This window comes from Carettochelys insculpta, chromosome 9 (genome assembly GCF_033958435.1).
Source record: "Carettochelys insculpta isolate YL-2023 chromosome 9, ASM3395843v1, whole genome shotgun sequence".
Taxonomy (NCBI): domain Eukaryota; kingdom Metazoa; phylum Chordata; order Testudines; family Carettochelyidae; genus Carettochelys; species Carettochelys insculpta.
The window spans coordinates 29,861,734-29,874,684 of NC_134145.1; the positions used below are offsets into that span (position 1 = coordinate 29,861,734).

Below are 12,951 nucleotides of genomic sequence, written 5' to 3' on the forward strand. Positions count from 1 at the left end.
GAATACCGATTTTCAAGTGCTGACATTCTTGATCTGCCAGGCCACCTAAATGCTTTTATATTGCTCCTTGGAGAGCCAATCTCTTCAATTTGATATCCCAATGTGAAGAACGCTATACTGTAACCCATGCTGCATTTCATCTAGTTAGATTCCCAATACCAGCACCCACCTTGTTTTCCACATTATTTGCACCTTGGGGGTTTTGCTGGATCCATTTTGTACTACTCCTTTGTTTCAGAGTAACTTGTTTCTGACTCAGCATTATGAAGAGGGGGTAAGTTCCTCTGAACTATATGGCAACTACAAGCTGCTATCTCTCAAACAGGAAGCCCATGTTTCTCTTCTGACAACTTTAGATAACACTTTCCTGTGTCTGTGCCTCATGTGTCACCAGTACCCCTGAAAATGATGTTAAGGGCACCTTTTGGAAGAAGGATGACTAGTTAAGTTGTGCTCCTTCAGTTAGTGGCAGTTTGGAGTAAAACAAAAAGTCATGAAAAGTAAAAAATAAAAACAAAAAGCTTCTTGAAGTTTCTCTGGGCAAAATGTGGATTTCCTCTTTTATTAATATACCTCTAACGTCAAAAGATGTTCACAGTAAGCTGTTAGAAAGATAACGTAGCTGTTTTAAGACAATTAAAAATCCCTCTTCTGAATTACCTGGTACTGATTTGAATGTGTAATGTCAATCAACTGTCCAATGTGAATAAAAGTTACACTGGAAAATTATGCAAAATTGTGCCTAAACACCAACAACTGTTGCTCAGCTTTGCAACCCATTAAAAGTCATAAACAAGACTATAAAAAGTCTGAAGAGATATCATTGCTATGGTTACATAAGATGTACCAAACACCAGTAACCGAGTAAGTGCACATAAGTATTTCGTATCTATCTGCCTAACAGAAAATTCACAAAACCTGATTTTTCCTGTGCTATTTTAAACGTAGAGCCAAATCTAAAACATTCTGTGTATTCCTGAAACTAAAAAAGGGGGTATCCTTAATTATTTTTTATTCAGCTAAAATACGTAAGCGTAGCATAACAGGAAATGAATTTATGCTTACCTTGGCTGAGAACCTCCGTATCATTCTTGTGTTTTTTCAACACCACAAGTAATGTGGGGTACTCAATTATTACCTTGTCTTTCAAATTGTCTAGAAGGCTTTTACTGGTATCCAGTTCATCATAGCTTAAAAAAATAATTGCAAAGTTTATTTTAACTTTTATAGCATTCAGGGTGTAATATGCATTTTCTTTGTTTCCAGAAATGAACATAATCATTAACTGGAAATCATCCCAGTAAGACTAATTTTCAACTGGAAACCAATTTGATTACAAACCAATGTTATTAACCATCTTAATCAATTAAACATTTTAAAACTTCTTGAACACTTTAATCCCAACATAGGAATGAGTGAAATATAACTTTCTCTGAAGACTTCCAAAAACTGATTCAGGTCAGAGCTCAAATTGTTTTCCTTTACCAACTGCAATTATAGTATGCTATGTAAATAAATGGATGTAATAATTTTTCACGCTTTAAGGCGCTAATACTAAAAGTGTAATTTACATGCTTACCACTGAATATCACTTTAACATACTTGATTGAAACTGTCAGTTTACTAGATAGGCAGAAAAAAGATCATACAGGCTGAAATTGTTAGAACAAGCATATTGGAGGTATTTACAGCTGTCTTGGAGAGATAAAAATTGGTGGGACACATTTAGACAATGTATAATCTCCATTATGTGAAGCGTATTTAAAAAAATGACATAATCTTGCCATTTATTCCCTCAGCCAAAGCTTCCCCTCCCAGCATCAGCTGCAAACACAACTTCCAGCAGAAAACTCCACTTATTTGTGTATTCTGCCTGCCTCACATGACTTGGATCAGCAGGCCTCTTCCATATAAGGAAGCCTTTTCACCCTCTAGGAAGGATATATTCAGAGCCAGTACTGACATCAGCTTTACGTAACACAAGTTAGGCCACAGTAATAAAAAGTAAACTGAGCAAATTCCATGCAATTACATCCTGAACCTACCATATCCTCCATGGTCCTTATAAACCTCAAAACAACAAAAACAAAAAAGCTGGTGATGGTGGGGGAAAGAATTTTCAAAAGACTTGTACAATCTAAACCCTGTTTCTATTACTTCATATAATTGCAAAATTGAACAGATGCTCAGATATTACTGCAATGTAACCTGAACAATTCCAGCTTTGAAACTGCAATTCAAATTACTACAAAAATACTGAATCAATTAAAGGCAAATAAAGTTTAGACACAAAATGCATTGTATCTACAAGGGGGACATTTCCCTTGGTTGCTCTTAACTCAGTGGGGTTTTTAATATAGTTGTTCTTTGCCAATAACCACATTGCATGGATGGAAGGAGTTACTGATACACTTTCCTATTTGCAGTTCTGCATGATTAAGAACAGCACTTCACAGAAACCACCATACAAAGAAATACTGAAGGAAATATAGGAATTGAGTAATCTGGCACTGAAGGAAACTTCACTGTAAGCAGTAACTATTTCTTTTCTCTCTCTCTCTCGCATTAAACTTCAACCATAATTAAAATACTTGATTTTATATTTCTCCTGACCCAAAGTAATTATGACCTATTCTTACTGAAGCCCTTTGAAAAAGATAACAGTATATTAAATTTCTTATTCAATAAATGTATTCATAACTTGTGGATTAAAACACATGAACAGAAACATATTTATTGGTTTACTAACAGTACTTTGCATTTCAAGCACAGCAATACCTTTCCTTTGGCAAGGATCTGAACACATTCTTTTCTGGTTAAGCAAACATTTACCTCAAAGAGGCTAACATGCCACAATACACTTTCCATTATCTCATGTTTTAGACAAAACAGCCTTACAGTCCAGTTTGGCACAGCATAAAACCTTTGTACTTTAAACTATTTTATGATAGTAAATTACTAAAGTGTTAGATCACTGACCAACAACTTGATTTTTTTAAAGTACTTTTCATTACTGATAGCACAGTTACAAACAAGTAGCCAGAAGTCTAGTATGTAAGACAAATCTTAAATGTATCTGAAGAAAGTCAGCATGAACGTATGTCAGTCTAAATATATGGAGCTTAATTATTTCTTTTTATTCTTCCTACCTCCTAAAACAAAACAAATCTTTAGACCATTTCTTAGTTCTGCTACTTAAATATAACTGATTTATATACCAGTACCTATCTAAAGATCACGCTTCTCACTTTTATAAAGCCATCCCTCCCATCCTCCTCCAGCATATATGCTCACATGACCACCTGTATTCACTATTTCAAAGATAATTACTAGAAAAATCCCAAACAGACCCAGCATTTCTTCCGATTCTGTCTCAAACTTCTTTTCTCTCCCCTCAGAGTGGAACAGTCATGCACAAAAGATTTAACAAAAAATTTTGAGAGAGCAGGAAGGAAGATTGTTCTGTCTACCAAACAGGCCATTTTCTAGCGGTCACACTGTTTCTCACTGAAGGAGACCAGTCACTCAGGAACTGAAGAACTTACGAGTAGGAGGTATGAGAAAACTCATTGTCCAGCAATAAGACAGTTCTAATATACTCTTGGCCTAAAAGTCATTGATCTCTTTCCTGTATTCTGTTCTACCCTCTTCACTCACTTCTCCCTTTGTGTTACATGAACTGTTTTCAAACCTTCAGAGACAACTTTTCATCAAGCCAGTGAGCGATTTCAGTGTTGCAAACTCTTGCAATATTTGGTGTATTTCTGAGAACCCATCTGGGCTGGACTCTTGGGATTACATTAGACCCTGTACATTGATGGCTGTTATACTGATACTGGTCCATACTGTCCTGTGTGTAGGGGCTGCTATATTGACTCTGTCCGTGGGGTCGCACCATACCCAAGGACTGTTATACTGACTATGGGTGCTAGGCCATACTATCCTGAATGCAAAGGCTGCTCTACTCGACTGTAGTTGCTAGGCTGCAGAGCCCTGAACGCAAGGGCCACTATTCCTGACTCTGGCCATTAGACTGCAGTGCCCTCACCACCTGGGTCTCTGGGTCATACTGTTTTCAGCCTAAAGACTGTCAGGAAGACTTCAGTGGTGTGGATATCACAATCCTGTTCTACCCCACAAAGGGGGGCAGAGAGGGATAGAGACCCCATAACAGTATCTTTCAGATCAAGTGCTGTAAACCAATTGCCTTCAATTAGGGAGCAGATTATAGATGCCAGAATGGTCATCCTGAATTTTGAATGTTGTCTAAGTTCTAAGATGAGTCTCCAGCTTGCTTTCTTTTGGGAAGGAGCAACTCTCTCAAATGCAGAGAAGCTAAATTAATTCTTTGCTAGCTGTGTTCACTACAGAGGATGTGAAAGAGATTCCCATAAAGTCACTCTTTTTAGGTGACAAATCTGACAAGACAAGACAGAAGTGTCATTGGAACAAAATGATAAATTAAACAGTAACATGTCACCAGGACCAGATTTCTAAGATTTCTGAAGCAACTCAAATATGAAATTGCAGAACTACTAACCAATATACAGCAAACTCTTTCATATCTGGCAGCCCCAGGACAGGGAGGTTGCCGGATATTCAAATATTCTGGATAATGGCGACGCACAACTCTAAAGTAAAACAAGATTAGATATTAAAAAACAAACAAAATAGCATGCAGAATACTTCACTTACCAACAGCAGTAGTATTGTACACTGTAACTTGTACTGTATTTGCTGTATTTATTTTCACTATACTGTACTTATGAACAAACCTAAACAAAATTTACTTATGGTTAAACTGCTGGTTATTTCAGAGTTCTGGATAACAGAATGCCAGATATGAAAGAGTTTACTGTATAATGTACCATTTACAATTGGTTTCTATACTACAGCACTGGAAGTTAGCTAATGTGACTCCAATTTTTAAAAAGTGTTCTAAGGTGATTCTGGCAATTACAGGTTTGAAGCCTTACTTCAGTACCAGGCAAACTGGATGAAATGATAGCAGAACAGAAAATTATTAGACACAGATGAACACTATGTATTGGGGAAGAGTCAGCACAGCTTATGTAAAGTTAAATCGTGCCTCACCAATCTATTAGACACAGAGATGTAGTCATGTTAGTCTGTACTTTCACAAAACAAAAAAGCAGTTATGTAACACTTTAAAGACTAACCAAATAATTTTTAGGTGATGAGCTTTCATGGGGCAGACCCACTGTTTCCAGACCTGAAGACCCTCCTTTCCCCCGTTCAGTCCTAGATGCTTCCAGCAGTCATTTTGGGTGGTTAGTAGGGATGCCCTGGTGATTGGTAGCAGCTTCTATTGTTTGGCTTCCTACCTTTACATAGATTTTGCAAAAAGGCAGGGAATCCTATGTGTTCAGTTTAAGCTTTTTTCACTTTCAGTGGAAAACGATATAGGATTCCGGATTCCATGTCTTGGCAGGACCAACCATAGCCCCAGGCTTACAGGGCAAACAAGTCTATTCACAGATCATCGTCCTGAGCAACCAACCATGAAGTTCCTTGGGTAATACCAATGTCCCTCACTTCGCATGACTACATTAACAACACAGCTTTATACTTCATATCTCTAACTTCAAATACAGGAATGATACATGCATACAAATGGCCATCACGCCTGGTAGGCTCTTATGGTCTCTGATTGTAAAAGACGAAGCAAACGGGTGTTGCATAAATAATGTTGGAGTACCTTCACCAAGGCCCTGCAGTGTAAATACCCAAGGAGAAGAGAGCCACATAGGCTCACATAAGGGTGTGCAAAGACTCATCCATTTTTTCACTAAACACACCGTTGCCCTTAAAGGAGAGGTCCTCCACAATAGCCTAAACTTCTTTGAGAAACCCAGAGGATGGGAGCTAGAAAGCCATCTCATGAACACTGAAGTGGCCACAGATCTGTGTCCAGCATCAACTGAAGTTTGGAGGCTGACCTGGCCATCAGCCGATCCTTGTCAATGATAGCTTGAAATTGTAATTTGAGCTTCTGTGGAAGTCTGTTGGTAAACCCAGATATTTGTTGTTCACTGATGGTCTGAATGGCCAAGGAGTTTGGGGTGGGGGGTGAAATATTCCATTGCCTTTTAGGAGTGGGGAACGCCAGACTGATTTGACTGGCTCCAGCACAGCTTCATTGATCAGAAGTGCTACCTTGATAGGACTGCTGTAGGGAGGATGTCTAACACTTGTGAGTGGAGTTCTGGACTTCCTCCAGGAGAATCTGGAGTGGCTCCTCAGGTGGTCCTGCAATTGTCTGAAACTGCTGGGTACTGACACATAGCCTAAGAGCTGCTATGTTTATCTCTAGCTCACCAGAACTTCCAGGTTCCACTGGTGTATCTGCTGGCACCATATGCCTTGCGTGAACTCAGCTAGTGGTCAATACTGGAGAAGGGGGGCAATAGTGCTGAGGATATCTAGCTGGAGACCACTGGTTCTCCCAGTATCAGTGACTGGGTTGGAGTACAGAGCCAGGTTGTCAAGGATAGTAACATCGGCCTGACGGGTGGAAAATGGGAAGCGCTTCTGCCTTTGGGTCAGGCTGAAAGTGCTGAATTACATTGGGCAGTGAATGTCACTACTTTTGAGCATTTCTTTCCGTATCATTAGTGTAGCTGGTCATCCTTGCCTTTTCTCTCTTGCTGGTGCCAGAGTGGAGGTCCTTCCCCTTCCACAGTTTTGGTTCTCTGCACTGGTGGTTCAGATCCATGATGTCTGTGAGCCGCTGACATATCGGTACCACAGTATAGACTGTCATCAGATGACAGGTGTAGGAAAAGCTGTTTTCTTAGAACCCTTGGGAGAGGATTAAATGTCCTTGGGGCTGGTCTCCGATGCTCCAAAGCTACGATGCATCTGCCCAGCTGGAGAGCTAGCAGACACCTCCAGCTGAGCCGCAGACGGATGAAAATTGGGTCGAATTGGGCCCTCATTGATTACTCCATCTTTAGAGCTGCGACTCAGGAGACTGCTGGGGCCAGAGTGAAAAGGAACAATAACTATTACACCTGGAGGGACTGTGGGATTCTCCAACACAATTAGACTCAAGCCATGGGGGTCCATCACTGGGAATATCCAGGGAGGGGCTGGCCAGGAAGGATACGAAGCTTGGAATCCCAAGATCCCAAAATGGTGGGGTAACAGAAGGGAAATCACCCCGATCACAAACTCCTATTAAACTTCGAGTAATGCTACTGTAACTATATGACGTGCACACTATTTACAGAAACGAAAACTAGATTAGAAGTATGAATGCTAGTGAAGCTCTGGACAATGAGAGGTAGAACAGCGGAAAGGAACAGAACACGTGGCTGGTCTGTGCTTCTTCTTATGTCCTGTTTGGAATATGAAGATATGCAGGAGCACGTCCGTGAACACGTTTGAAGAAAAAGTCCAAGTTTCATGGAGCTTAAGTTTACCTCCCGGGGAACTGGAACCACCACTCAAAGAAGAATTGGCAGTTTTGTATCTTGCAATCACTCTTTCATCTCTCTGGGAGGAAAAAATAAATCCATTCTGTACACAGTAATATTTATTATATTAGTTCATTCTAACCACTGAAGCCTACAGCTATCATCTCACTGGTGTAATGGTCTCTGCTCATTTAAATGACAGGAAATTCCCTGCTAAGATCAAGTCGTCCTGTACATCATCCACTGCAACTCTGATATTGTGTTGCCATCTGAGACTAAAGAATTCTCATGCAATTTCCGGAACCCACAGCACTCCAGTTGTAGGACAGAAAACTGTCATATCAGAAACTGAATCTTGGATTAGATAAATCACTGCATTCAGTTTATAGTTGTAAATATTAACAGTTCACAGTTAAAATTTTTTTTTCTTGCATTAACCCTCACATATAATCATTACCCATATTTTAAGACAGTACCCCTGAAGAAAAGCCCTCTCCCTCTAATACTGTGTTCAGAACAAGTTTCTCTAAATGGAAATTGGAAGTTTTTTTTTTTGTTTTTTTTTTAAAGTAATTAAGACACAAATAGATTGATGGCACGAGAAGCTACAATTCTGGACCCAATCTTACAATCCTTACATGCAGGCAAACTCACACTAACTTCTGGGAAGTAAATGGAATTTTCCTGACAAAAGACTGCAGAATTATCCCCTTTTCTGGGAATCTACATTTTCCTTCAAGAAAGCTCTTACAAGGCCTATCCTAAACACTCACTCTGAAGTGCTATCGCACAGCAAGATAATAAACAACAGGCGGCATTTCATTCCTAAGCAGTGAGTAAACCTTCCGTGTGGTTATGATTTGGTGAACATGTAAGTAGGGAAATACACTTTGAATTAGATGAGAAAGGAAAATTCTATTTTAGACTGAGAATAAATTTAGCCTTGAAATTATTTAAAATTCTCTAGCTTTTATTAACAAGTTTAGTCCAAATTTGAAATGTGCATATTTTAAGAATATTGATCTGAACTTTGCAGAAAAAAGAAAATCAGCAAAAGCAAACTCCCATGGAGAAACTAACTTTTGATTAACATCCTTCTTCATAAATTTAATATGCTAAATAAAACTATTTTAAAACTGTATACTTTTTCAAGAGAGAAATCAAATTCAAGACCATTAAAATTTTTACAGAGGAAAATGTAACTTACACTAAAAGTATAGAAACATAGAACACTAGAATTGGAATGAACCTTGAGGGTTCATCAAGTCCCTTTCCCTGCTCTCACAGCAGGACCAAGCATCATCTATATCATCACTGTTAGATAGTTATCTAACCTCTTCTTAAATGTCCAATGATGGAGATTCTACAACCACCCCAGGAAATGTTTTCTAGTACTTAAGCACTCGGACAGTTAGGTCCATTCTAAACCTCCCATGCTGCAATTTAAGCCCATTGCTTCTTGTCCCGTCACCAGAGACCAAGGAAAATAATTTTTTTCCCTTTTCCTTATAACACCCTTTTAGGTACTTGAAAGCTGTGACCATGACCCTTCTCAGATCTCTCTTTTCCAAAATAAACAAATCTAATTTTTTTAATCTTCTCTCATAGGTCATATTTTCTAGACCTTTAATCACTTTAGTTGCTCGTCTCCCATGGAAGCAGCCAGCGCTCAGGCCCAACCAGCGACTCCTTCCCAGAATCCAGCTGGTGACAGATTATTGGTCAGTGTAACCAAGAAGAGGTCTACTGCCTGAACACCAGGGCCTATAGGCAATGCCAAAGTAGAGCTAGAATGACCACAGAGGGACTCAAATCCTCAATGATCTAATCCTATGTCAGGTGCCTTATCCTTTTAATTCAGCAGTTTATTTTACTATAGATCTGTAAACCTCCACTCTGAACATTTTGGGGTATATCTACACTAGTGTCTCTCTAACCTTTCCCTACTGCTATTTGTATTAGCAGTTCTACCTATGCTAATACTGTTGAGAGTATAGTCAAGCTGTTGGCATTTTAACCACGGTCTGATCTATTCCGCCTCAGAAAAGGTATAGACAACTCAGTAGCTACCAGCTCACCAGATACAACAGCACACCCACAGTAGCAATGGCAGGAATATTCACCAAAAATATCCTAGTGAACATTATACGTTAGAACAAACTGCCTTATGCTGTCAATTAGTTGGCCCAAAAGTCTTGCCAAGAAACAACTGCCATTTTTATCATAACTATTTCAAGAAATGTGTCTTTAAATTCGACTCATTTAATCAGTAACTAAAAATCATCCACAGCGCAGAGATTTTGTGTCACTCATTCTAGATCCTTCAGGTACACAAATTAGTGTAAAGGAACTTCATACAGCATTTTAACTTGGGACTCACCAAAAAAGCAGAGACCCTTACCAGTTGAACGAAAATAGTAATGCCAGCATATTAAAACAACAGTTGGGGGTCACTGTGCCTTGATTAATATTCATGAGGAAATAACCTATTTAACAAACATGTTATACATGTCTCTCCCCAGTCCAGTTTATAAACTCTTTGGCAAAGAAAATGCATATTTCTTTTCAAATATTGAATACGAAAAGGATTGACAGAAAATCCTTAGATAATATTCAAAAAAATAATACAGAGCCCACCCAAGACAGTTACAGCAGCAAAGCACCTTTCCTTTCTCTTTTGTGGGATATAAATGAGCGTTTGCCTAGAGAAATCACAGTACAGTTGGAATCAGAAATATTAGAAAAGTGTAAAATAATTTTCCAACAGTTAAAATAAAATGGAATGATTGAGGCAAGAGTGAAGTTATATCCAGCAGAAAAAAGATATGTAGGGATGTTTTTTATCTAACTTAACATACAAATTGCTAGTAGTACTGAAGTATTCAATATAGATAAGCTTTTCATTATTAGTCTAAATACAGGCTGAAACTCTCTCCTCCAACATCCTCGGGACCTGACTGGTGCTGACTGAGAGAATTTGCAAGACCATGGGAGGTCAATATTTTCTATCAAATTACCAGTACTGTCCCTGCTTACCAACTCACAGAAGACACTTAGGGCTAAATTACAACTGAATAATAACACAGAGCACTGAGAGCCAGGGCTGGTGGCTGTAAAACTTTATGGGACCACAGGAAACTTGGCCACACCCATGATAAGTGGTCATCTGGCTGACTAAAATCATGCTGGATTATGGATATTGCCAGACAAAAGAGTTCCAGATTAGAGGGGTTCAACCTGTACTGCAAAACAGAGGCTTTGTCTACACTTCCAGGTTTAAAGTGCTGCCATGGCAGAGACTTAATGTACCAGTGTGGTTTGACCAATGCTCCGCCTACTTTTCTTCCTTCCATGTGCAGAGTTCTTCTATCCACATGTGGAATAAATTATTTTATGTGCACCACTAGTAGAAATAAAAAACCTAACTGTAAGGGCTCCGCTAAATCAGCTGGATGGCATTTGGATCTCTCCTGAGTGGCTGCACAAGCACATACCTTACAGGGAACACTGGTCATGGCATCGGCCAGCAACCAAAGCAAGGAGAAAATTCTTTTTTTCACAATTCTGTAAAAAACTCAACAATTCTAGAGCTACAATGTATGTGAATATCAGAGGGTCCTTGGCTATGTCTACACTAGCCCCCTACTTCAAAGGGGGCATGGTAATCAGCCTGATGGAAGACTACTAATGAAGTGCTGCGATCAATATGAATATGAAGATGCAGAACTTCATTAGGCTAATTCTCCCCCACAGCAGCTTCGAAGTGTAGGGGGCAAGTGTAGACACAGCTCTTAATAAATAAAGTCAAACCATACCTTTTGTAACCCCTATTTTATGAACACCGCACACACAAAGATTTGTACTTCGATACATGTTTATTGCAGGATATTCACAAACTTTTTACAGATTCTATTTCCTCACACTTTACATGTGTTTGTACCACTGTGTTCCTGCCTTTCACTCCCAAACCTTCCTTTCTCCCTGGAGGACGTTAGGAGGAGTTATCCAATGTTTCAAGATCACATATGGGTTGCTATTTAGATATGACTTGTTCATTTTTGGGCTTTTAGATGTTCACTGTTTATCGAAAATAAACAGGTGGTTTGGGGTTTTTTAAAAATAATTAATTAATTTACTAAAACTTTGCAACTATAGCATTGGGAGCAACAAAAAAATTCTTAAAGAGCCACATGACTCTCCTGAGCCGCATGTTGCAGACCCCTGCTCTAAGTAAACTACCTCCATCAGGGGATTAGTTAACAGCACTAGAAACAGTGGCACTTTACAGAACTGAAACATGCTGCACTCTGTGTTTTTTCACACCCTGTTGCAAGAAAGATACTGCACAGCAAAAAGGCAGCGTAGACAAGCCCAGAAAATGGGGAGAAAAGGTACTAAGTAAGTCTGGGTGGAACCAAGCCACCTCAGAAGCACAAAGATGGTCCCCGTCACTTCTTAAAAATGAGTCAATGGTTCAGAGCGCTGAGCAGAATAAAACTTGTCTAATGACTAGTACAGAAAAACAGCAAAGACAATGTGTCTGCTGTAGCAATTCCTTGGATAGAAAGTGAGACTAGTTTTTGCGAAAGAATCTGGGCTGCATAATCATGACCCAAATAGTTCACCTGTCACTTATGGGAGAGTGACAGAAAATATGAGAACCCTTAGGGGCTGGGAAGAAAGGTAAGGCGGTTGTAACTAGTGAATGCCGGTACAGTCAGGGTAATGGAATGCAGCAGCACACACGAATTAAATTTCAGGAAAACAATTGTTGGAAAAATAGGCAGTTCAGTAAGGCACAATGGGAGGAAATACTAAAATTCACCTCTGTGAAAGGCATCTGGAATTCCACAAGACATTACAATTAAGAAGAACAGAACCATCTTATAAAATAATTAGCCACCTGGCTTCACAAGGAACTCCTGTTAAAAAAAAAAATTATGGCACTCTAAGTAGTAAGATGGGGAGGCGATCAAACAAGAATGCTATGACTCAGTTGATATTAGCATAGAAAAGACAAGTGCAGCAAAGCAGCAAAATAAGTTAATGCTGGTTGGATAGATTGAAGGGATATATCTCCAAAAAGAAAAAGCATGACGAAGAAAGCAAGTCAGCTTGTATATTAGTGGGATCAAATAGGTATCAGATATTTACTTTCTATGCTACTAATCTATTAAATTATTAAAATAGTCCCAGACAGTTAGTTATCAAAAAAGTGAGGAAAAAATCAAAACATGTAACTTCTGTCACTAATATGGACTAAATGAGGTGAAAAAAGGGAATGCTGGAGAGCAGTATAATTTGATTTTAGCATATTCTATACTGTATTGTAACACATCACTTGACACAGTATGAACAATCATGTGGACCGAAAACTGTCCAAGTGATTAACTAAGCATAATGAAAAATGGTAATGTACTCAGGTCAACTTTCATTCAATGTCTTAATTAGTGGAGTTTACAGATACTACAAACTGTGAGGAAGTGCATTCTTTCAAATGAGGAAGCATTTT

General features: G+C 39.0%; 1 protein-coding gene across 3 annotated transcripts in view; it reads right to left on the minus strand.

The window, feature by feature from the left end:
• The window catches only part of ZNHIT6 (zinc finger HIT-type containing 6), a 68,326-nt gene that overhangs the window by 4,962 nt on the left and 50,413 nt on the right, over positions 1-12,951 (minus strand). For all 3 annotated transcript variants that reach the window (XM_075002643.1, XM_075002642.1, XM_075002641.1), the window contains one exon: positions 1,066-1,190. In XM_075002643.1, the coding sequence (XP_074858744.1) occupies positions 1,066-1,190 (125 nt within the window). The remainder of the gene's footprint in view (positions 1-1,065; positions 1,191-12,951) is intronic.